Here is a 27,839-nt window from a genome sequence, read left to right on the forward strand (position 1 = left end):
ACGGACCCTAGTACTTGGCTCTCTATTAGATGCAATGGTTTTCTATAATGGGACCGTGATTTTGGTCCTAATAGGGAAGGTACTTTTCCTTGTTGATGTCTCAAGAATGTTAAAAATACACAAACACACACACACACAAACACAAAATCAACAGAAAAATCCTGACTTTGGAGCAATGTTCACGGACTCTAGTTCTTGGCTCTCTATTAGATGCAATGGTTTTCTGTATTGGGACCGTGATTTCGGTCCTGATAGGGAAGGTACTTTTCCTTGTTGATGTCTCAAGAAGGGTAGAAATACACGAACACACACACACACACACACACACACACACACATACACATACACATACACACACACACACACACACACACACACACACACATACACACACACACACACAATCAACAAAAAAATCCTGACTTTAGAGCAATGTTCACAGACTCTAGTACTTGGCTCTCTATCAGATGCAATGTTTTTCCGTATTGGGACCGTGATTTCGCTCCTAATATGGAAGGTACTTTTCCTTGTTGATGTCTCAAGAAGGGTAGAAATACACGAACACACACACACACACAATCACCCAAAAAATTCTGACTTTGGAGAAATGTTCACGGACTCTAGTACTTGGCTCTCTATTAGATGCAATGGTTTTCTGTATTGGGACCGTGATTTTGGTCCTAATAGGGAAGGTACTTTTACTTGTTGATGTCTCAAGAATGTTAGAAATACACGAACACACAAACACACACACACACACACACACACACACACACACACACACACACACAATGTTTTTCCGTATTGGGACCGTGATTTCGCTCCTAATATGGAAGGTACTTTTCCTTGTTGATGTCTCAAGAAGGGTAGAAATACACGAACACACACACACACACAAAAACACAAAATCAACAGAAAAATCCTGACTTTGGAGCAATGTTCACAGACTCTAGTTCTTGGCTCTCTATTAGATGCAATTGTTTTCTGTATTGGGACTGTGATTTTGGTCCTAATATGGAAGGTACTTTTCCTTGTTGATGTCTCAAGAAGGGTAGAAACACACAAACACACACACACAAACAAAAAATCAACTAAAGTATCCTGACTTTGGAGCAATGTTCACGGACTCTAAGTCTTTGCTCTCTATCAGATGCAATGTTTTTCCGTATTGGGACCATGATTTTGCTCCTGATATGGAAGGTACTTTTTCTTGTTGATGTCTCAAGAATGTTAGAAATATACGAACACACACACACACACACACAAACACAAATCCAACAGAAAAATCCTGACTTTGGAGCAATGTTCACGGACTCTAGTTCTTGGCTCTCTATTAGATGCAATGGTTTTCTGTATTGGGACCGTGATTTCGGTCCTGATATGGAAGGTACTTTTCCTTGTTGATGTCTCAAGAAGGGTAGAAACACACACACACACACACACACACACACACACACACACACACATTCAACAAAAAAATCCTGACTTTGGGGCAATGTTAACGGACTCAAGTACTTGGCTCTCTATCAGATGCAATGGTTCTGCGTATTGGGACCGTGATTTCGGTCCTAATATGGAAGGTACTTTTCCTTGTTGATGTCTCAAGGGTAGAAAGACAAGAACACACACACACACACACACACACAATCAACAAAAAAATCCTGACTTTGGAGCAATGTTCACAGACTCTAGTACTTGGCTCTCTATCAGATGCAATGTTTTTCCGTATTGGGACCGTGATTTCGCTCCTGATATGGAAGGTACTTTTCCTTGTTGATGTCTCAAGAAGGGTAGAAATACACGAACACACACACACACACACACACACACACACACACACACACACACACACACAATCACCCAAAAAATCCTGACTTTGGAGAAATGTTCACGGACTCTAGTACTTGGCTCTCTATTAGATGCAATGGTTTTCTGTATTGGGACCGTGATTTTGGTCCTAATAGGGAAGGTACTTTTACTTGTTGATGTCTCAAGAATGTTAGAAATACACGAACACACACACACACACACAAACACAAAATCAACAGAAAAATCCTGACTTTGGAGCAATTTTCACAGGCTCTAGGTCTTGGCTCTCTATTAGATGCAATTGTTTTCTGTATTGGGACCGTGATTTTGGTCCTAATATGGAAGGTACTTTTCCTTGTTGATGTCTCAAGAAGGGTAGAAACACACGAACACACACACACACACACAAACAAAATATCAACTAAAGTATCCTGACTTTGGAGAAATTTTCACGGACTCTAGTACTTGGCCCTATATTAGATGCAATGGTTTTCTGTATTGGGACCGTAATTTTGGTCCTAATATGGAAGGTACTTTTCCTAGTTGATGTCTCAAGAAGGGTAGAAATACAAGAACACACACACACACACACACACACACACACACAAAATCAATAAAAAAAATCCTGACTTTGGAGCAATGTTCACGGACTGTAGTACTTGGCTCTCTATCAGATGCAATGTTTTTCCGTATTGGGACCGTGATTTCGCTCCTGATATGGAAGGTACTTTTTCTTGTTGATGTCTCAAGAATGTTAGAAATACACAAACACACACACACACACACACACAAACACAAATCCAACAGAAAAATCCTGACTTTGGAGCAATGTTCACGGACTCTAGTTCTTGGCTCTCTATTAGATGCAATGGTTTTCTGTATTGGGACCGTGATTTCGGTCGTGATATGGAAGGTGCTTTTCCTTGTTGATGTCTCAAGAAGGGTAGAAACACACACACACACACACACACACACACACACACACACGCACACACACACATTCAACAAAAAAATTCTGACTTTGGGACAATGTTAACGGACTCAAGTACTTGGCTCTCTATCAGATGCAATGGTTCTGCGTATTGGGACCGTGATTTCGGTCCTAATATGGAAGGTACTTTTCCTTGTTGATGTCTCAAGAAGGGTAGAAAGACAAGAACACACACACACACACACACAATCAACAAAAAATTCCTGACTTTGGAGCAATCTTCACGGACTCTAGTACTTCGCTCTCTATTAGATGCAATGGTTTTCCGTATTGGGACCGTGATTTCGGTTCGAATATTGAAGGTACTTTTCTTTGTTGATGTCTCAAAAAAGGTAGAAAAACACGAAAACACACACACACACACACACACACACACACACACACGACAATGTCCTTCTGCTCGTGGGACTCCCGTCAGTGGCACAATATGTCCACTGTTTGGGCTCCACGCTAATTAAAGAGAGAAAATCCATGGAGAAAAAAGACACAGACTGGGAGGAGGAAACAGTTGCAAGGGGACGGTGGGTGGGAAAAAAAGAACAGAAGGAAAGTCCAAGAGCAAAGACGAGCAGGACAAAACTAGAAATGAGTTTGTGGACCTAGTCTTGTCCACGCTGTCTGCACTTACAGGGCACTCGTCACCGTCACACTTCACTCATTATATACGCTTGTAACACTTCTCACCTCCACTTTATCACGCCATTTAAGGTCCACAGGCGTTAAACAGGACAGAGAAACAGGAGTTTAGAACCTTCTACAACAGGATATAACAATAATTCTTTTGGCACCAGGTAGCCCATAAGGACCAGATGAGTAGCCCGCAAGTTTGTAAAGACAAGACTATTAATGGGAAAAATGGCTTATACTTTTTGTTTTGGAAACACTTTTCTCATGTGTCGGGCAGCAGCTATCGATTATTATAGTAATTTATCGATTATTTTGTTCGAGTAATCGAACAAAATACGCTTTAAAGCAGGGGTGTCAAATTAATTTTACTGTAGATCGGGGGTGCCACATGGAGAAAAATGTACTCCCTAGTGGGCTGGACTGGTAAAATCACGGCAAGATAACTTAAAAATAAAGACAACTTTAGATTGTTTACTTTGTTTGGAAAAAGGAACAAGCACATTCTGAAAATGTACAAATAATAATGTTGTTAGAGATGTCTGATAATATCGGACTGCCGATATTATCGGCCGATAAATGCTTTAAAATGTAATACCGGAAATTATCGGTTTCAAAAAGTAAAATTTATGACTTTTTAAAACGCCGCTGTAAGGAGTGGTACACGGACATAGGGAGAAGTAGAGAGCGCCAATAAACCTTAAAGGCACTGCCTTTGTGTGCCGGCCCAGTCACATAACATCTATGGCTTTTCACACACACAAGTGAATGCAATGCATACTTGGTCAACAGTCATACAGGTCACACTGAGGGTGGCTGTATAAACAACTTTAACACTGTTACAAATATGCGCCACACTGTGAACCCACACCAAACAAAAATGACAAGCACATTTCGGGAGAACATCCGCACCGTAACACAACATAAACCCAACAGAGCAAATACCCATAACCCCTTCCAACACTAACTCTTCCGGGATGCTACAATATACATTGTGTAGGACCAACCACTGTTTCAAGCAAATATTTAAAAGAATAATTTACAGTTGATGTCTTTAAAGTAACAATGTAAACATCCGGTCTGTGAAGCCTGTATGTTGGACATTAAATATCGTGGTGTTTTTTTTTTTTTTAAATACAATTTTTTATTTATTTTATTACTGCTTGTATTTGTTTTATTTGGGTTTTATCGTTGTATGTTTTTTTTCGGTGATATGGCTCCCCCTGGGTCTGAAATAAAATGACTACTAGTACTACCATCCAGTGTAACAATTATGTAAAACAATGATGTATAAATTAGTGTCTTTCAACCTTTACATTACGAGAAGCAGTGTCCTCTACAGTGGACATTTCTTATGTCAGTGGGGAAACTGTTGTTTTTCAGAAAAGTAATCTAACAATATAACTTTTTAATAAAGTAAACACCTCACTAATGTTAAACTTTGTTAAACATCGAGAGACATGCGGTAGAAAAAAATAGATACATTGATTGAGGATGGAGCTTTTTGTTTACTCGTATTTCCTGCTTTGATCATTATTTTGGGGGGTAATTTCACACCAAGCAAAAGTTTGGTGCTTCGCTTTGCAGATTGCAGACTTTCTTACCGCCGCCATAAAGGTTATGTTTTAGCCTGGGCTTGTGTGTCTATTTGTTGGCAGCATAACTCACCTAGTTAGACAGATTTTATTTTCCATTTTGTTTGATACCGTCACACGTCACAGTATTGTTGAGAAGACTTTGAAACCGAAATACTAACAGAGAAAAGAGAATATGAATCTAAACATTTTAAGTCAATTAATCGTTGCAGTTTATAAACCACAATGAACAGTTAGTATCCTTTTAGAGCTAACATGTTTAACATAGAAATCCGTGATTAAAATGCTTGTTGTTGTTGTCAAAGCAAAACGGCCATTATAAGAACAATAAGACCTATTTTTGAAATGTCTTCAGACTCCAAAACACTTTTGCCATGTACACAAACAAAATAATTTGAAGTTAACAATAAAGCACATTTTCGCCTGAATACGAGATTTAAATATGTATTATTGAATTCCAGCTACAGCTGGGCTACGGGTGGAGGGTTACATTCTCAGAAGTAGTTCTCTGTGTGAACGCACAAACACACACACATGTATGTGTGTATATATATATATATATATATATATATATATATATTTTTTTTTTTTAATTTTGGCCAAAGGGGGCTCAGTTAAATTTCTTACACACGCACTTGTTATTTCATGTTTTAGCCAAAGGGGGAGCACTTTTAAAACCGACACACAATAAATTTGAAAAATCCCTCCTTTTTGGGACCACCCTCATTTTGATAGATTTCACCACCAGGGGTGCAAATGAGATCTCTATTTTTTGTTTTTTTGTAAAGTGCTTAAGGCCGATGAAAACCGACTCACGGACCACATATGGCCTCTGTGCCGCACTTTGGACAACCCAGCTGTAGAAGCTAACTGTTAATGGCTAACATAATCTTAGTACTGTAGTGCAATTGTTCATCCTATGGTCACAAATGGGACGCGGGTTGTCTTACGTCAGCACCGGATGTCGTAAAATCAGCTGTTCACCCGGCGGGTTTTTCCGGGGATGAAAAGGGAAGTCCTTCTTTAGCTGCCGTCTTGTTTCATCATTAATTTCTGCCTTTGCACCTGTCAAAGTTTACTTTTGTATGCACATTAAATCAACAAAAAAATCCTGACTTTGGGGCAATGTTCACGGACCCTAGTATTTGACTCTACATTTAAATGCAATGGTTTTCCATATTGGAACCATGATTTCAGTCCTCATATGGAAGGTACTTTTCCTTGTTGATGTCTCAAGAAGGGTAGAAATACAAGAACACACTCGTACACATTCTAAGTAAAAACAAAATGTCTGGAAACGAGAGCACCAAATGAGGCCTCGGGTTTCCTGGGCCATGAAAAATTCATCATTTTAGATCCGAACATGAAACTGTAGAAGGATTTAGGACCCGATAGCTTGTGGACAAGAACCGGCCAGGAAAGGAGAATCTCTTCTATGTCTCGTTCCTTTCCAAACTGTCTCGGCTCGCGTTCCCCTGCAGGGTGTGTTGGTATCCTGGAACGCTGTTTAGAACGTTGTGCTTTATTAATTATAATTGTGCTTACCTTCAACATGACTTCATGAGTTTGAGTTATAAAAGTGAAACACAGTTGCTACTTTAAATTGAGTCCAAATTTACTTTTTATGGCCTCACTATAAGGCAGGACCATGTGACTTTTAACAGCCAATCAGTGAAGAAAGGTGATGATGACAAAACAAAGGTTATGAATAAAATATAAATATAATAAAACAATTATAAATGTAAGTTTATATTATCATGTCTTTTAATATGCTGAATATATATTTTTCTGGGATCTTCTAAAAAAAAAATAATAATAAAAAAAAATAGGTAAAGTAGGGAAAAATAAAATAAAATAATGTAAAAAATAAATATGATTGAATAAATAAAAAACTGATAATTTCTGAAAAAAGTATTACAATTAGTATAAAATTCAATCAAATATAATACATACACATAATATTCAAACAAAGGTCCAGTTTGTTGTATAATTGCCAGCACAATTTCAAGCATGCCTTTTCCCCCCTAATATATTTCACAGTTAAGTTGGTAAAAATAAAATACATTTACATACACATTTTATAAAACAAAATAAACACAATTATAAAATAATAATGAAAATCATACATTTACTTCCACTTTGCTGTATTGGAAAAAATTCAGAAATTAATTTGAATCTAAATCATGTTGGTCATCATTTTAATGAAAGTTTAAGGCAGATTAAGGTTTTTTTTTTTGTCTTTTAAAGAAATTAGGTAAAACAAATCCAATTAGAATAATAATCAAATCATACATTTGAGTTGTATTTATTTAAAGTTAAAGTAAAGTCCCACTGATAGTCACACACACATTAGGTTTGGTGAAATGACTCTCTGCATTTGACCCATTCCCTTGTTCCATCCTCTTGTTCCACCCCGAGCAGCATCGGTGGCAACGCTCGGGAATCATTTTGGTGATTTAACCCCCTAATTCCAACCCTTGATGCTGAATGCCAAGCTGGGAGACAATGGGTCCTCCTATTTATTTAAAATAGCATTAAAATAATGCATTTTTCACTCAAAATCTAGCTGAAAATGCATTATTCTTATTAACAAAACTCAAATCAAACTAAAAGGTTTGATTTGGTGCTCATCAAAACGTGCATTATTCCGTGTACCTAAAGTTGTGTCCACAGAATGTGCATCCGCTGTGGCGGCGTAACTACTCTAAGGGCATCCTGCCAAGAACACTCATAAAAAAACATCTTGAAGGTTCCCGAAGCAACTGGAGCTGTAATGTGATGTGTACAAGTCAAAAGAAGCGAGAAAAAAAACAAAAAAAGCACGAAATGCACCATCGTGTCCGCGGACATTTTTCACAGTCCATCATAAAATGTAATGAGTGAACGAGAGAGAAACACAAGGCCGCGGGCGAGGAGGAGAGGGGAAGAGTGGCGAGAAAGGTCAGGGAGAAAAAAAAGGCTCTTCGGTAAGTAGGAAAGAAGAGACGCAGGTTGGCGGAGGAAGAAAAAAAAAAGGACCCGGACCTAAAAGCAGAAGACGAGGTGAGGCAACTGTGCCATCACAGGCAGCGGGAGGCTCGTTTATACAAAAGCAGGCCAGACGCAGTCAAAGACTTCCTTTCATGCACACAACACACACACACACACTGGTTATCATTTAGAATGGGGACCACGTTTTTGATCATGATTTGTGGGGACCACACTTCCTACAGGTTGTGGAGGCATAAAAAATTAAGTAAAATGGCCACTGCCCAGTTAGCTCATACACGTCTTTAAATCTCTGGATTGATGAAGTAATGTGCTTATCATACTTACTGGGGACCACGGGGAAACATTTTAAATAATTTTGCATAATTCACACAAATTTGTGCGTGACTACTGAGGACCATTTAAAAACTAAATAGTTCAAATGAAATATGATTCTCAAAATCATTGAAAAATGTTTCCCTTTAGGGGAACTGTTATTTGGTCCCCATACCGTCGGAAGTCTTTAAAAGGGGACTGTGTTGACAGAGCGATGTCCCCATTAAGTAAGCATTGCCAGAACACAACCACACACACACACACACACACACACACTGGTTATCATTTAGAATAGGGACCAAGTTTTTGATCATGACTTGTAGGGGACCACTCTTTCTACAGGTTGTGGAGGCATAAAAAAAAAAAATGGTAAAATGGCCACTGCCCAGTTAGCTCATACACGTCTTTAAATCTCTGGATTGATGAAGTAATGTGCTGATCATACTTACTGGGGACCCTGGGGTAAAACAGTTAATATGGTTCATGGGGACCAAATTTAAATAACTTTGCATAATTCACACACATTTGTACGTGACTACTGAGGACCATTTAAAAAGAGAAATGTTCAAATTAAATATGACATGATTCTTAGAATCATTTAAAAAGTTTTCCCTTTAGGGGACCTGGTTTTTTGTCCCCATACCGTCGGAAGTCCCTGAAAGGGACTGTGTAAACAGAGCGATGTCCCTATTAAGTAAGCGTTGCCAGAACACACACACACACACACACACACACACACACACACACACACACACACACACACACACACACACACACACACACACACACACATACTGGTTATCATTTATGATGGGGACCAAGTTTTTGATCATGACTTGTGGGGACCACGCTTTCTACAGGTTGTGGAGGCATAAAAAAATTAGGTAAAATGGCCACTGTCCAGTTAGCTCATACACATCTTTAAATCTCTGGATTGGTGAAGTAATGTGCTGATCATACTTACTGGAGACCATGGGGAAAAAGAGTTGATATGGTTCATGGGGACCAAATTTAAACAATTTTGCATAATTCACACAAATTTGTGCGTGACTGCTGAGGACCATTAAAAAAAAAAAAATTCAAATTAAATATGACATGATTCTCAGAATCATTCAAAAAGGTTTCCCTTTAGGGGACCTGTTATTTGGTCCCCATACCGTCGGAAATCCCCGAAAGGTGACTGTGTAAACAGAGCAATGTCCCCAATAAGTCAGCATTGCCAGAAGACACATACACACACACACGCACACACACACACACACGCACACACACACACACACACACACACACACACACACGCATGGACGTTCCCAGACAAAATGCAGCATTGTCGGATGTAGCAGTCACTTGCTGTGTGTGTGTGTGTGTGTGTGTGTGTGTGTGTGTGTGTGTGTGTGTGTCAGTCAGCTTGTCGAGTCAAAGTGGAGTGATCAAAGCCGGTACAAACCACCCAGAGAGATCTCCCCCACTTTCGTCATGCATTCATCCCTCCTTCCACCCTCCTCTCGCCCTCATGCAGAGGCAGTAAAGTCAAAATAAAATGGAGAATTAAAAGTGCGAGTGAGTGTTTGAAAAGACGCTGTCGCAGGACCCGGGCTCCCCAAGACAAGGTGTGGATTCGGGACTGTGACTTTGTCAGACGGCCTAGGATGCGAGAGGCCACTCTGGTGGCTGTGAGCAAGCATAGAGGATGACAAAAACATGTAAGTTTTGACGGGGGAAAAAAAGTTGTTTTTTGTTCATAAATATGGAGCATTTGATTATGTTGGCTAACAGTTGCTAAAGTTAAAGTTAAAGTACCACTGATAGACACACACACACACACTAGGTGTGGTGAAATTGCCCTCTGCATTTGACCCATCCCCTTGTTCCACCCCCTGGGAGGTGAGGGGAGCAGCGAGCAGCAACCGTGGCCGCGCCCTGGAATAATTTTTGGTGATTGAAACCCCAATTCCAATCCTTGATGCTGAGTGCCAAGCAGGGAGGTAATGGGTACCATTTTCATAGTCTTTGGTATGACTCGACCTACCGATCTCAAGCCACTGAGCAAGTTGATATATAATCGCGATTCTTATTTGTAAGTTTGTAAATTGATAAGCAATGTAATTGCTCCCCCTGGCGGTTATTTCCAATTCCCACCAATTTGCCTGAGAGAAATATACAGAAAAACTTAAAATAATCCACAAATTCAAAGTGCAAAGGATGCTCGCTCATGCACAAGCAAAGGCACCCGCTGACGCTGTGTCATGGAATCCGGCCACCCGTCAGATGCCGATGATAACCGCCGCCTTAGTAAATGAAAATGGAAAAACTCTAAATTATCAGCAAAGTAATTGCCACGGGCATGCGCTGACACCATGTCATGAAATCCATCCTCCTTTAAAGGCCTACTGAAACCCACTATTACCGACCACGCAGTCTGATAGTTTATATATTAATGATGAAATCTTAACATTGCAACACATGCCAATACGGCCGGTTTAGTTTACTAAATTCCAATTTTAAATTTCGCGCGGAAGTACCATGCTAAAACGTCGCGGTATGATGACGCGTGCACGTGACGTCACGCATTGTAGAGGACATTTTGGTCCAGCACCGTTCACAGCTATAAGTTGTCTCTATTCATCGCATAATTCCACAGTATAATGGACATCTGTGTTGCTGAATCTTTTGCAATTTGTTCAATTAATAATGGAGACGTCAAAGAAGAAAGAGGTAGGTGGGAAGCGCTGTATTGCGGCCACCTTTAGCAACACAAACACAGCTGGTGTTTCCTTGTTTCCTTGTTTACATTCCCAAAAGATGACGGTGAAGCCTTACTATGGAACAGAGCGGTCAAGCGAACATGGCTCCCTACCACATGTCAACCGGCAAGTTTCGGTGAGAAAATGGTGGTAATAAGTCGGCTCTTACAGTAGACATGAGCGGAGAGCATGCGTCGTTCCTCCTGCAAGTATCAAAGAGGCAGCTGCGGCTCTCTTGCCTCCTTCTACCGGCCGCCCCCGACCGTAGGATGCTTCCAACGTGGAGGAACGGTACGGTCAAGGGTTTTTTATGAGCGACCAAAAGTTGCGAACATTATCGTCGATGTTCTCTACTAAATCCTTTCAGAAAAAATATGGCAATATCGCGAAATTATCAAGTATGACACATAGAACGGACCTGCTATCCCCGTTTAAATAAGAAAATCTAATTTCAGCAGGCCTTTAATCAAATCAAAATCAGTGAAAATCCTGTTACGTACTTCAAAAGGGATTCATTTTCATAATAGTAAAAATAATATATATATATGTATATGTATATATATATATATATATATATATACATATATATATATATATATTCTATAACCACTATTTGTATTGATCACAAAAAACAATTAATGTGCAAACTAGAGTGAAAACAGGAGAAAGCGGTATCACAGCATATCATAGCAAGACTCACGTACCATAAAAACGTGCCACGTAGTGGCTGTGAGCTGTATAGCAGGTGTCAGAGATGAATTGCGTTAATAGAAATTAGATTGACGTTGTTCTTTTATGAAAAATGTACTTTTTGCACTCTGAGCGTTGATCAAATGGACGCTCATCTCTCAACATTTCTCCCCGTTAAACTCTGGATGTCCTGCTTTGCCAGTTATTGGCCGCTTTAAAGCAAGCAACCAATCAATCCGGCCCGTTGGCCTATTTGAATATTGCCCCAACTGCGTGCGGAGCGCCAAGCTGTGAACCCTGAATGGCTGCAGTGCACCATGGGACAGGATCACGGCATAATGGCTGACAGCGGGAGCGCTCTGGCAGTATCATAATGCCAATTACAAACACACACACACACACACACACACACACAAACAGACAGACGCACGCAAACAAAACACACTTTCATGTATTTCTGACTTTCTTGAGACATCTGAAAAATGCCTACATTTTTAGGACCACCCTTTCTAGATATATAAAGATTTGTATTTACAACATTAATAATACATACATATATTATGCAAATATAAAAAAGCTTGTTGTGAAAAATTATTTGGAATTTCACAGGAATAACTTACAATTTTGGCAGTATTATAATAAAAGTCGTCATTTAACTCAACGCAAGTCTACATTTTACAAGAAAAATTGAACATTTGTGCAATATCATAAGAAAAGTTGGAATTTTACTCATTAACAGTCGCAATTTTACAGGAAAAGCTTCATATTTTGGCAATGTTATGAAAAGAGTCGTAATTTTACTTGACAAAAATCCTAATTTTAAAATGTTGGCAAATAACAATGATCGGAATGTTACGTTGATCATTTTGCTCAAAAAAATCAAAATTTTACCAGAACAACAAAAAAATTGCCAATATTGCGATAAAAGTCTGACTTTTATGACAAATGTCACCATTTTGTATTAAAAAAGTTGATAATTTTACATAAAATGTAATAATTTTACGAGAAAATATTGCATTATTACAGAAACAGACAGAATATGAGAAATTGTTCCCGATTTTATAAGAAAAAAGTCATTGTGAGAAGAAGACTGCTTTTAGTTTTATTGTTTTAGTTTTGCTTGTAATCGGTTTTTAATCTTCATTATTTACTTCAACGTTATTACAGTATGTCTCTTTATACATATTTATTTATTTTTTAAATCATTTTTGGCCAAAAGGGGGACATTTTAATTTCTTACACACACTTGTTATTACATATGTTGGCCAAAGGGGGGAGCACTTCTAATTTTCACACACACTTGTTATTTCATATGCTGACCAGAGGGGGAGCACTTTTAAACCCGACACAGTCAATTTGAAGAATCCCTCCTTTTGTGGACCACCCTCATTTTGATAGATTTCACCACCAGGGGTGCAAATGAGTTTTCTATTTTTTTGTTGTTTGTAATGTGCTTAAGACCGCTGACAAACGAGTCAAGGACCACAGACTGTGCCGCACTTTGGGCAACCCAGCTGTAGAAGCTAACTGTTAATGGCCCCTATAGTCGTAGTACCGTAGTGTATTTGTTCATCCTATGGTCACATATGAGACGCGGTTTGTCTTACGTCAGCACCGGAAACCGTAAAATCAGCTGTTCACCTGGCGGGTTTTTTCCGAAGATGAATAGGAAAGTCCTTCCTTTATTTTATCATATATTGCTGGTATTGAACTTGTCAATTTTGTATGCACATTAAATCAACAAAAAAATCCTGACTTTGGAGCAATGTTCACAGACTAGTATTTTTCTCTCTATTTAAATGCAATGGTTTTCCGTATTGGGACCATGATTTTGGTTCTAACTTGTTCACCAGTCCTCATATTGAAGGTACTTTCTTTGTTGATGTCTCAAAAAGGGTAGAAATACAAGAACACACACACAAACAAAAAAAAAAAACACACACACACACAAACAAACAAACAAAACACCATAGTGCTGCAACTACGCCAAATTCACGCACACATAGAAAAACACACACACACACCCTTACGTACGGACATGTTGTCTGGCACATACGTGCAAACACACACCCACCTAATATCCTAAACTGACACATACACACCTACACGCTGACATCCCCCCACACTGATGCACAACTTCAACACACTGGTCTTAAGCCAAGCGTCACATCCAATGCCAACTCCTTCATTTTGAAGTGAAAAAGCTAAGTGTGTGTCTTTGCTTGTGTGTGTGTGTTTGTGTGTGTGACTGTGAACCAAAAGGCAATGCAATATGAATCATGTCATGTAACCAGAAGCTGGGGAATGACACCGACAGAAACACAGACTCGAACGCCGCCAGTAACCCCGCCCACCCTCCTTCCAGCTTCCCCAGCAGCTGAACGGTGGAACGTGGCTGCGACCATTCAGCACGGAAACAAGGAGACTTTTCAACATTTAGCCCCGGGGTGTCAGAGTCATTTTAAATCGGGGGCAATATGGAGGGAAAAAAATCTACTACCGAGTGGGCCTGACTGGTAAAATCACGCCACCATAACTTAAAAATAAAGATGACATCAGTTTGTTTTCTTTGTTTAAAAATAAAACCAGCACAAATGTACAAATTATAATGTTAGAGGTTGATTTTTTTTACACTTATGTGTTGCGGTTAGTAATTTATTTATCGTTATTTATATTTTCAGAATGAATTATGTGATCATGTTTATCACTCAATTAATTGGTGTTCATCTTCAATCTATCAAGATGAAAAATATTTATCAGAATGAAATTACAGGATGTTATTTATTACAGATGTCCGATAATGGCTTTTTTGCCGATATCCGATATTGTCCAACTCTTAATGATCAATTCCAATATCAGCCGATACCGATATATACAGTCGTGGAATTAACACATTATTATTATGCCTAATTTTGATGTGATGCGCTGCTGGATGCATTAAACAATGTAACAAAGTATTCCATAATAAATCAACTCATATATTTATTATTGAAGTCACAAAGTGCATTATTTTTTTTAACATGCCTCAACAGCAGCTTGGAATTTGGGACATGCTCTCCCTGAGATAGCATGAGGAGGTTGAGGTGGTGGGGTGTAGCGGTGGTGTTTTTTGTTGCGTCCCGGAAGAGTTAGTGCTGCAAGGGGTTCTGGGTATTGGTTCTGTTGTGTTTATGTTGTGTTACGGTGTGGATGTTTTCCCGAAATGTGTTTGTCATTCTTGTTTGGTGTGGGTTCACAGTGTGGCGCCTATTTGTAACAGTGTTAAAGTTGTTTATACGGCCACCCTCAGTGTGCCCTGTATGGCTGTTGACCAAGTATGCCTTGCATTCACGTGTGTGTGAAAAGCCGTAGATATTATGTGACTGGGCCAGCACGCAAAGGCAGTGCCTTTAAGGCACGTCTCCAATAATGTGGTCTGGGAGAAATTCGGGAGAATGGTTGCCCGGTAGATTTTTTTTTTTTTTTGTCATGAAAAAGGGAGTTTTTGTGGGTTGGTGCACTAATTGTAAGCGTATCTTGTGTTGTTTGTGTTGATTTAATAATAAATTTAAAAAATATATAATTATAAAAAATTCTTCTACGGCCCGGTGGTTGGGGACCACTGTGTTAAACCACAAAAAAGACAATAACAACAATAAAACTGCAATAATAACCATGGGGGTTTGTCTTTTTTTTGTCATGAAAAAGGGAGTTTTTTGGGTTGGTGAACTAATTGTAAGTGTATCTTGTGTTTTTTATGTTGATTTAATAATTTAAAAAATAATAATAATAAATAAATAAATAGAAATATAAAAAAATATTCTGCGGCCCGGTGGTTGGGGACCACTGTGTTTAACCACACAAAAAGACAATAACAACAATAAAACTGCAATAATAATCATGGGGGGGGAGGTCTTTTTTTTGTCATGAAAAAGGGAGTTTTTTGGGTTGGTGCACTAATTGTAAGTGTATCTTGTGTTTTTTATGTTGATAAAAAAAATAAAAACAAAAAAACTATTATAAAAAAAATTTCTGCGGCCCGGTGGTTGGGGACCACTGTGTTAAACCATACAAAAAGACAATAACAACAATGAAACTGCAATAATAATCATGCAGTCAACAAACACATGCATATTAGCCCCATGTTGTCCTTTTTAAAATGTTAAAATATGACTTTCAGGGTCCAAACTGTTCCTATCGTGAACCATGTCCCCATTGCTGTCCATCAAGTGAAACAAATAAGTTAACCACTGCAAACAAACAATCGACAACGCCCGACTTTTGTGTGTCTCAAGTTGTGTGTGACTTCAACTAGTTATTCCCCCAACATGACATAACTTTTGAACGAACAAAACAAAAATGCCTATTTGATTTTGCGGCGCCATGTTGCGCTCGTCTTAAAACATGAAAAGGCAACACAGACAACCACCGTGTGCCCCCTGTAGGACCCCTGACTGACAGCAGTGAGATACGACAACAAAAAAAACCTCATAAAAGAAAACAAGAGTTTATAGAAGACAACGTGTACACAGTACACCCACTGTGTGAACTTTGTCGTTCAGTCCCAAAGTCAGACTTGTTTACACTTGGGGCCTGATCTACTGAGATCCAAATACCATGCACTCAACCGCTTGAGTGCTAGATCTGGGTGTAGTATGGACGAATGGGGTCGATTATTTTCAATGTGTTTATTGTATGATCAGAGTCAGAGCTTGGTCCGCATTGCCGGCAGTAAGTCGGACCAGTTTCCAGTGAGGGTTGGACTCCGCCAAGGCTTTCCTTTGTCACCGGTTCTGTTTGTAACGTTTATGGACAGATTTTCTAGGCGCATTCAAGGCATTGAGGGTTTCTGGTTTGGTTCCTGCAGGATTAAGTCTCTGCTTTTTGCAGATGATATGGTCCTGATGGCTTCATCTGGTCAGGATCTTCAGCTCTCACTGGGTCGGTTCGCAGCCGAGTGTGAAGCGACTGGGATGGAAATCAGCACCTCCAAGTCCGAGTCCATGGTTCACGCCCGGAAAAGGGTGGAGTGCCATCTCCGGGTTGGGGAGGAGATCTTTCCCCAAGTGGAGGAGTTCAAGTACCTCGGAGTCTTGTTCACGACAGAGGGAAGAATGGATCGTGAGGTCGACAGGCGGATCGGTGCGGCGTCTTCACGAATGCGGACGTTGTATCGATCCGTTGTGGTAAAGAAGGAGCTGAACCGGAAGGCAACGCTCTAAATTTATCGGTCGATCTACATTCCCATCCTCACCTATGGTCATGAGCTTTGAGTTATGACCGAAAGGACAAGATCACGGGTACAAGCGGCCGGGGCTCTCTCTTAGAGATAGGGTGAGAAGCTCTGTCACCCACGAGGACCTCAAACTAAAACTCCTCCAAATGGAGAGAAGCCAGATGAGGTGGTTCAGGCATCTCCTCAGGATGCCACCCGAACGCCTCTCAAGTGAGGTGTTTTGGGCTCGTCCGACCGGTAGGAGGCCACGGGAAAGACCTAAGACACGTTGGGAAGACTATGTCTCCCGGCTGGCCCGGGAACGCCTCGGGATCTCCCGGGAGGAGCTGGACCAAGTGGCCGAGGAGAGGGGAGTCTCGGCTAACCCTGCTTAGGCTGCTGCCCCCGCGATCCGACCTCGGGTAAGCGGAAGAATGGTTGATCTATATAGGCAAGTAAGGTGAAGATTGGTACCTGACAAGTTTCGACTACCTTGCTTCTAAAGCCTTCAACAGGTGTCTTGTGATGTTAGCATGACGTGGTATATAAATCAACCATTTAGAAATACACATCAGTAGCCTAAAATAACCTCTTAAAGATATTTTCAAATGTTTTTTTTACTTTTTGTTGTACTTTTCTCATCTTTTTTAAAAAGCCAAACCAGGATCAAGGGTTGCAAATTAGCCTGGGGCTAGAAGTCTTATGTACTTTGACATCGGTTACCTGTGGGTAGCAACGTTTAATTGTGCTCTCCTCGTCAAATAAATACATGAATGAATGAATGCAAACTATAACATTTGCGTGTACGATTAGAGGGCGTGTTGTGTGTGATCTACCAAGACTGGACTATCACCAAACCGCAGTGCATTCATGCATCTGGCATGATCCAAACACAAGACAATGCGTGTTCCAAGATGTTTATATCGGCGATATATTTTAATATTACATTTTCCTAAATGAAACATGAATTTAATTTGCTTTAATCAGCCCCTTACGTCATCCAGCATCTATAAAATTGTAAAATAATATTGCTGAATAGTACACATTTGTAATATATTATATGTACAAATACATATGTCAACACACAAACATAGGATGGCGGTGTCTCTCTCCAACGTTTGTTTTTTGCAGCACGAGCTCCGCCTTTCCCACAGCCGCGTGGGTAAGAATTTCAGACGTGCTAAATGAAGACGCAAAACAGTTTTACCCTTGATAAATCACATTGTGCATGTTAAATAGTTAGAGCCCGAGCAGCAGGACGAGCACCGCAAGGGCCCTATTGAAATTGCTGGCTTTTAAAATTATCATTATTATCACAGTGTTTCCTGTAGAGGTTTGTTGTTAAGGTGGCCGCTTTAACAACAAAGAGCTACCGCCTAAACTAAAGTCATAAAAAAAGTATATATATACAGTATATATATATATATATATATATATATATATATATTTTTTTTTTTTTTTTTTGTCCAGTATATTAAGCATTATGAGTTGTGCATATGTCAGCATGTGGCCCCACTTTTCACTCTTTTTCAAACGCTTATTGCCAACTCTCATTTACAGTACCGTAAGTCATTAATTTGACTTAGTCATTATTTTGTCTTAGTAAGTCAATATTTACTTAGTAATAATGACATACTTACCTGGTTTGCGTTTTGTTTTTTACTTTATGGAAACAATATCAAGATATACCGTATTTCCTTGAATTGCCACCGGGGCGCTAATTAATTTAAAACCTTTTCTCACTCCGGTGTTTACCAAAGGCATGCGGTAAATTTAGGCCTGCGCTTAAAAATTTGAGTGTGATGTAAGGATACCATCATGAAAAGCACATTAAATAAAAAAATATGTTATTATGGTCTTACCTTTACTTTTAAATGAAGTCCATGCCAGCTTCTTCTGATCCAAAGCATCGATAACTTGTTTATAGAAGTCTTCCTTGTCTTTCTTCAGTTTTAAAAGTCTCTCTGTATCGATGGAGATCTTCCTTTATTACCTCCTGCTTCGATTGAAAGTCCAGGTTAGAAAACTGTTTTATTTTAGATATGTAATCCTCCATGTTAAAAGTGCAAGTGAGAGGAAAAAATAAACGATGGCTGCTCACTCTTGCTGCTTGTTGTCACTTCTTCTGCAGCCGAGTAGTGGCAAGAAGGATCACTAGCGCCCTCGACCACCAGGAGGCTGGAGTCATTTAATGACTTATATTTGACACACGCAGCTACGGTATATTAATAAAACATAGCTGCTTACGGTTCTTTTTAGCATATTCAATAGCTTGGACCTTAAATCCTACTGAATAGCTCTTAATCTTCTTCCCTTTATGTGATTTGAAATTATTGAAATCAGCCTCCTCCATTTGAAAATGATGACAGGTGAAGTGTCACTCGTGACGTGACGAGTTTGACCCTGCGGAAATTCTAGGCATATGCTAATTATTTTGCGAAATGAGTTTGAGCCGGCGGAAATTCTAGACATGCGCTAATAAAAATAATATTTTGCGAAAGGAGTTTGACCCGGCGTTAATCCTGAGCCGGCGGTAATGCAAAGCATGCGCTAATCATTTTGCGAAACGATTTTGACCCGGCAGTAATTCTAGGCAGGTGCATACTATATACCCGGCGGCAATTCAAGGAAATACGGTATGTCATATATTGCCACTCAGCATACGGAGCGGAAAACACAACCAAAAATTGTAGGCTTCTTCATGCGACGAAGCCGGCCTACTTCACCAGTGTCTGTAGTCTATTGCCTCCCCCAAGCTGTAGTGAGAGGGAGTCGTGATGGTGGCGACATGCCAAATTACACTGTTCCTTACAACGACCCAGCCCTTTCCCCGTCCGTCTGCCTGTCCCGGGCGGCGCCCCCTTCCCCCTGGGGAGACACCACCTTAACTAACAGATTTTCTGGGGGATACAATGTATTATTATTATAATTCTCCAAGTTGTGACGCCCTTTTGAGGCTCTTAACGTGCGCGAAAATCGTCAAATTTTGCAGAAGCCTCGAGTGTGGCGAAAAATTTTATATTTTGGTTTCCCCGAAAATTACATTACTAGCGCCACTTTTAAAATACGTAAAAATGAGCCCCTCCCACCAGTTTGACATATCGACACAAAAATCGTCCATCATAACAGGACGCACGTAAAAGTCTCAAGAACCCTTATCTGAAAACAGACAGGAAGTCGGCCATCTTGGTTTAATTCTGCAATTTTTCTGCGAAATGATGATCAGCATATATTCTACATAGTCATAAAGACAGACACGCTAAATGCATTGTGTCCTGTATTTTGCTGACTTTAGAGACACCATACTCTGCGCACGGGTTTAACACATCAGGCCCTTTGTGTATCTTAAACTGTATCATACAGTATTGATCAGGAAACATATTGGATATTGATGGACAAATATCTCCAATCATTGACCACACCCAACATCAATAACCTCAACCACCACTCATTGTAAACCAATGCATACTTTTACAAACAGTACTTTAATCACGTCAATGGTACTTTTACATACAGTACTTTGATCATGTCAATAGTACTTTTACATAGAGTGTAATACCCTGATTTTATATACAGTACTTTATCATGTAAATAGAACTTTTTCATACACTACAGTACTTTGGTCATATCAAAAGTTATTTTACATACAGTACAGTACTTTGTTCATACCAATAGTACTTTTACATTCAGTGCAATACTTTGGTCACATCAATAGTATGTTTACATACAGTACAATACTTTGGTCATGCCAATAGTACTTTTACATACAGTACCTTAAGTCATGCCACTAGCACTTTTATTTACAGTACTTTGTTTTTGTCTACAGTAGTTTTACATACAGCCAATAGTACTTTTACTTTAAGTACTTTGGTAACGCCAACAGTACTTTATATAGAGTACAATAATTTGGTCATGCCTATAGTAATTTTGCTTTAAGTACTTTGGTCACACCAATAGTACTTTTATACAGAATACAATACTTTGGTCACGCCAATAGTACTTTTGGTTTTAGTACTTATGCCATGCAAATGATACTTTTATATAGGGTACAATACTTTGGTCATGCCAATAGTACTTTTGCTTTAAGTACTTTGGCCATGTCAATGGTACTTTTATTTTAAGTACTTTGGTCACGCCAACAGTACTTTTATATAGCGTACAATACTTTGGTCATGCCAATAGTACTTTTACCTCAAGTATCTTGGTCATGTCAACTGTATTTTTGTATATAGTAAAATACTTTGATCATGCCAGTAGTACTTTTACCTTAAGTACTTTGGTCATGTCAATGGTATTTTTATTTAGAATACAACACTTTGGTCATGCCAATAGTACTTTTGCTTTAAGTACTTTGGCCATGTCAATGGTACTTTTATTTTAAGTACATTGGTCACGCCAACAGTACTTTTATATAGCGTACAATACTTTGGTCATGCCAATAGTACTTTTACCTTAAGTATTTCGGTCATGTCAACGGTATTTTTGTATATGATAAAATACTATGGTCATGCCAAAAGTACTTTTACTTTAAGTACTTTGGTCATGCCAATAGTACTTTTACCTTAAGTATTTGGTCATGGCAACAATATTTTTTATATAGAGTACAATAATTTGGTCATGCCAATATTACTTTTACTTTAAGTGCTTCGGTCATGTCAACTGTATTTTTATTTAGAATACAACACTTTGGTCATACCAATAGTATTTTTACCTTAAGTACTTTGGTCATGTCAACTGTATCCTTATATAGAGTACAATACTTTGGTCATGCCAATAGCACTTTTACTTTAAGTACTTTGGTCATGCCAATAGTACTTTTACCTTAAGTATTTCGGTCATGTCAACGGTATTTTTGTATATAGTAAAATACTTGTATCATGCCAATAGTACCTTTACCTCAAGTATTTTGGTCATGTCAACGGTATTTTTGTATATAGCAGAATAATTTGGTCATTCCAATAGTACTATTGCTTTAAGTACTTTGGTCATGCGAATAGTACTTTTACCTTAAGTATTTTGGTCATGTCAACGGTATTTTTGTATGTAGTAAAATACTTTGGTTATGCCAAAAGTACTTCTACATTAAGTACTTTGGTCATGTCAACAGTATTTTTATTTGGAGTACAATACTTTGGGCATGCCAATAGTACATTTACCTTAAGTACCGTACTTTGGTCATGTCAACTGTATTTTTATATAGAGTACATATAGAGTACAATACTTTGGTCATGCCAATAGTACTTTTACCTTAAGTATTTTGGTCATGTCAACGGTATTTTTGTATATAGTAAAATACTTTGATCATGCCAATAATACTTTTACTTTAAGTTTTTTGGTCATGTCAACAGTATTTTTATTTAGAATACAACACTTTGGTCATGCCAATAGTACTTTTACCTTAAGTACTTTGGTCTTGTCAACTGTATTTTTATTTAGAATACAATACTTTGGTCATGCCAAAAGTACTTTTACCTTAACTACTTTGGTCATGTCAACTGTATTTTTATATAGAGTACAATACTTTGGTCACGCCAATAGTACTTTTACTTTAAGTACTGTGTTCATGCCAGTAGTACTTTTACCTTAAGTATTTTGGTCATGGCAACGATACTTTTATTTATAATACAACACTTTGGTCATACCAATAGTATTTTTACCTTAAGTACTTTGGTCATGTCAACTGTATCCTTATATAGAGTACAATACTTTGGTCATGCCAATAGTACTTTTACTTTAAGTACTTTGGTCATGCCAATAGTACTTTTACCTTAAGTATTTCGGTCATGTCAACGGTATTTTTGTATATAGTAAAATACTTGTATCATGCCAATAGTACCTTTACCTCAAGTATTTTGGTCATGTCAACGGTATTTTTGTATATAGTAGAATAATTTGGTCATTCCAATAGTACTATTGCTTTAAGTACTTTGGTCATGCGAATAGTACTTTTACCTTAAGTATTTTGGTCATGTCAACGGTATTTTTGTATGTAGTAAAATACTTTGGTTATGCCAAAAGTACTTCTACATTAAGTACTTTGGTCATGTCAACAGTATTTTTATTTGGAGTACAATACTTTGGGCATGCCAATAGTACATTTACCTTAAGTACCGTACTTTGGTCATGTCAACTGTATTTTTATATAGAGTACATATAGAGTACAATACTTTGGTCATGCCAAAAGTACTTTTACCTTAAGTATTTTGGTCATGTCAACGGTATTTTTGTATATAGTAAAATACTTTGATCATGCCAATAATACTTTTACTTTAAGTTTTTTGGTCATGTCAACAGTATTTTTATTTAGAATACAACACTTTGGTCATGCCAATAGTACTTTTACCTTAAGTACTTTGGTCTTGTCAACTGTATTTTTATTTAGAATACAATACTTTGGTCATGCCAAAAGTACTTTTACCTTAACTACTTTGGTCATGTCAACTGTATTTTTATATAGAGTACAATACTTTGGTCACGCCAATAGTACTTTTACTTTAAGTACTGTGTTCATGCCAGTAGTACTTTTACCTTAAGTATTTTGGTCATGGCAACGATACTTTTATATAGAGTACAACACTTTCGTCATGCCAATAGTACTTTTGCTTTAAGTACTTTGGTCATGCCAATAGAACTTTTACCTTAAGTATTTGGTCATGTCAACTGTATTTTTACATAGAGTACAATACTTTGGTCATGCCAGTAGTACTTTTGCTTTAAGTACTTTGGTCATGACAATAGTACTTTTACCTTAAGTATTTGGCCATGTCAACGGTACTTTTATATACAGTACAACACTTTAGTAATGCCAATAATTCTTACTGGCCATGTCAATTGTACATGATGGTATTTTTTACATGCAGCAATTCATGTCAATAGTACTTTACCTCGCAGCCAACAACGGGCCCTGGCCCTATGGTTAAAAAACACAGGTGTAGTATGTATGGTTCTGCGGCATATTATAAAGATTCAATTTAAAAATGAAGGCATAACTTATATACTTCATTTGCATTTTTTTTTTTCAAAATGAAAAATAAAATGTTGTGATTGAAAAAAAAAGTTTGTGCAAACCAGGTCAAGTCCACAGCAAAAAAAAAAAAAAAAGACAAAAATTCACCCCAAATACTCTGCAAATATTACTTCAAATGTACTTCAAGTCTTCAAAATGAGATTTATGCAAATAATAAAAATTCGAAAAGACGCACAATTTGCACACAAAAAAACTATTTAAAAACATTTTAAAAAATTGGGAGACACGCATGTTCTTCATTCCACGCATCTTCCACGCACACACGCAAAACTCACCCTGTCCGAGTCCTCCGTGCACCCGGCAGCCCAGCACCATGAGCAGCAGCCGCAAGACGAGGACGCCGCCCGGCGACCCGAGTCCGGCACGGCCGCGTCTCTGCGCACTTCTCCCCATGTCAAAACACCCACGAAACTCCTCAGTCCACGGCGGGGAAAGCAGGGGTAAATAATAATACCAAAAAAAAAATAAAAAAATGTTTAATCACGGCTTACGGGTGAAAAAAAGGAACACCCACAAGTGCAAAAAAAAAAAATCAACAGGATGCGAAGACTTCCTTCGGTCAGGTCCGAATAGGCGCTGGTTGGAGTGAATTGCGCGACTGTGCGCCCGCGTCAATGCCTGACTGGAAGTGCACGCTGCGTGGGGAGAGAGGGAGAGCGAGAGAGAGAGAGGGAGAACAAGAGAGAGAGAGAGAGAGAGAGAGATGCCTCCTCCCTCTTAATGCGTGAAACACATTAATATCTGCATCAAGTCTACTTATTTGAAATCATAAACTAAATATAATCGTGCGCCTAATAAGGTCACCTCCTTAAGGTCGTGCATCTAATTAAAATGTTAATGAAGGGTTCCATGTGTATACTTAGGCTTGTAAATGCCGGTTAAAGAGGTAAATGCTGTTTATTATTGGTATTATTGTGGTTATTGCAGTGTGTGAGTGTGGATGGAGCTCCTCCACGCCGCCTGACGACTGCCCCCTAACGGCCGGCAGCTGTAGTGGCGCTAAATTAAATTAGGGGTCACCAACCTTTTTAAAACCAAGAGCTACTTATTGGGTACTGATTAATGCAAAGGGCTACCAGTTTGATACACACTTAAATAAATTGCCGGAAATAGTCAATTTGCTCAATTTACTTTTAATTATTATATATATATATATATACTGTATATATATATATATATATATATATATATATATATATATATATATATATATATATATATATATATATATCACATATATATATATATATTTTAAAAATGGGTGTTTCTGTCTGACATTCAGTAGTACATTTTTTTTCCTTTTACTGAAGGTTTTTTTGTAGAGAATAAATTATGAAAAAAACACTTAATTGAACGGTTTAAAAGAGGAGAAAACACGAACAAAAATAAAATACAATTTTGAAACATAATTTAGCTTCAATTTCGACTCTTTAAATTCAACCGAAAAAAATGAAGAGAAATCTATTTGAAAAAAAAAAAAGAATATATGGAACATCATTTTTCCTGATTAAGATTAATTTTGGAATTTTGATGACATGTTTTTAAATAGGTTAAAATCCAATTTGCACTTTGTTCGAATATATAACAAATTGGACCAAGCTATATTTCTAACAAAGACAAGTCATTATTTCTTCTAAATTTTCCAGAACAAAAATATTTAAAGAAATTTAAAAGACTTTGAAATAATATTTAAATTTGATTCTACAGATATTCTAGATTTGGCAGAATATTTTTATTTTTATTTTAATCATAATAATTTTGAAGAAATATTTCACAAATATTCTTTGTCGAAAAAACAGAAGCTAAAATGAAGAATTAAATCAAAATGTATTTATTATTCTTTACAATAAAAAAAAAAAATTTATTCGAACGTTGATTTAAATTTTCACGAAAGAAGAGGAAGGAATTTAAAAGGTAAAAAGATATATGTGTTTAAAAATGCTAAAATCATTTTTAAGGTTGTATTTCTTCTCTAAAATTGTTTTTCTGAAAGTTATAAGAAGCAAAGTATAAAAAATAAATTAATTTATTTAAACAAGCGAAGACCAAGTCTTTAAAATATTTTCTTAGATTTCCTAATTCTATTTAAGTTTTGTCTCTCTTAGAATTAAAAATGTCGAGCAAAGCGAGACCAGCTTGCTAGTAAATAAATACAATTTAAAAAATAGAGGCAGCTCACTGGTAAGTGCTGCTATTTGAGCTATTTTTAGAACAGGCCAGCGGGCAACTCATCTGGTCCTTACCTGGTGCCCACGGGGACCGCGTTGGAGTATATATATATATATATATATATATATATATATATATATATATATATATATATATATATATATATATATATATATATATATATATGTATATATATATATATATATATATATATATATACATATATACACCACCTAATGTGGTTTAGAGATTACTTAACAATGCCAATTTTTCAGAAAAAAACAATCATGAAAAAATTAAATAATACTTTAGTATGGGAAACATATTCTAAGTAACAAATATTTAATTTAGAGTTATTTGGACACTAGGGGAACATAAGGGGTTAGGGTCAGGGTTATAAATAGTCATGTCTATTTGATCGTGTCTTGTTTGGCTTTGTTCTGTTGACCTTTGGACTCTTTAAGTTCCTGTTTTTTTTTACTCCCTTGTTTTGTTGCCATGGTTGCAAATTGCGTTCACCTGTCTCTGATTAGTGTTCGGCCGCTCACCTGCTATCCAAGCACTAATCGGAGGCATTATTTAAAGGCTTACTGAAACCCACTACTACCGACCAGGCAGTCTGATAGTTTATATATCAATGATGAAATCTTAACATTGCAACACAAGCCAATACGGCCGGGTTAGTTGACTAAATTGCAATTTGAAAAAATGTGCGCCGAAATATCCTGCTGAAACGTTGCGGTATGATGACGCGTGCGCGTCACGTCGCGCATTGTAGAGGACATTTTGTTCCAACACCATTCCCAGCTATAAGTCGTCTGTTTCCATCGCAAAATTCCACAGTATTCTGGACCTCTGTGTTGCTGAATCTTTTGCAATTTGTTCAATGAATAATGGAGACATCAAAGAAGAAAACTGTAAGTGGGAAGCGGTGTATTGCGGCCACCTTTAGCAACACAAAAACAGCCGGTGTTTCATTGTTTACATTCCCGAAAGATGACAGTCAAGCTTTACTCTGGAACAGAGATGTCAAGCGAACATGGTTGGATTGGACCACACACACAAACTACAGTGTATTATGTGTATTAATAAACTTTTTTTTACCATTCTGTATTCTGAAGGCGATCTATGTCGTGTGCTACTCCAGCATCAATATGCGTCCTCCTGACCGTCACCGTCAGCGTCGGGTTCAAAGCGGTATGGCTCTCTCCCTTGTTGCAGTTGGGCCTGGCCGAGTGGTCCTGCCACCCCCACGGCTGCCACGGCGCCCCCTCACAGCATCTTCCCTATCTGAATCGCTCCCTCGCTGCCCTCTTGTCCTTTTTTTTTTCCAGTCCTTCACTCTCACTTTCCTCATCCACAAATCTTTCATCCTCGCTCAAATTAATGGGGAAATCATCGCTTACTCGTTCTGAATCGCTCTCGATGCTGGTGGCCATGATTGTAAACAATGTTCAGATGTGAGGAGCCCTACAACCCGTGGTGTCACGCGCACATCGTCTGCTACTTCTGGGGCAGGCAAGGCTTTTTTATTAGCGACCAAAAGTTGCGAACTTCATCGTCGATGTTCTCTACTAAATCCTTTCAGCAAAAATATGGCAATATCGCGAAATGATCAAGTATGACACATAGAATGGACCTGCTATCCCCGTTTGAATAACAAAATCTCATTTCAGTTGGCCTTTAAACCTGT

General features: G+C 38.1%; 1 protein-coding gene across 3 annotated transcripts in view; it reads right to left on the reverse strand.

The window, feature by feature from the left end:
- Positions 1 to 24,591, reverse strand: part of LOC133553595 (netrin receptor UNC5C-like) — a 581,431-nt gene extending 556,840 nt beyond the window's left edge. For all 3 annotated transcript variants that reach the window (XM_061901982.1, XM_061901975.1, XM_061901992.1), the window contains exon 1: positions 24,253 to 24,591. In XM_061901982.1, coding sequence (XP_061757966.1) covers positions 24,253 to 24,370 — 118 coding nt within the window. In that variant the 5' untranslated portion in view covers positions 24,371 to 24,591. The remainder of the gene's footprint in view (positions 1 to 24,252) is intronic.
- Positions 24,592 to 27,839: the final 3,248 nt, after the last annotated feature.

This window comes from Nerophis ophidion, linkage group LG01 (assembly GCF_033978795.1).
Source record: "Nerophis ophidion isolate RoL-2023_Sa linkage group LG01, RoL_Noph_v1.0, whole genome shotgun sequence".
Classification (NCBI taxonomy): Eukaryota; Metazoa; Chordata; class Actinopteri; order Syngnathiformes; family Syngnathidae; genus Nerophis; species Nerophis ophidion.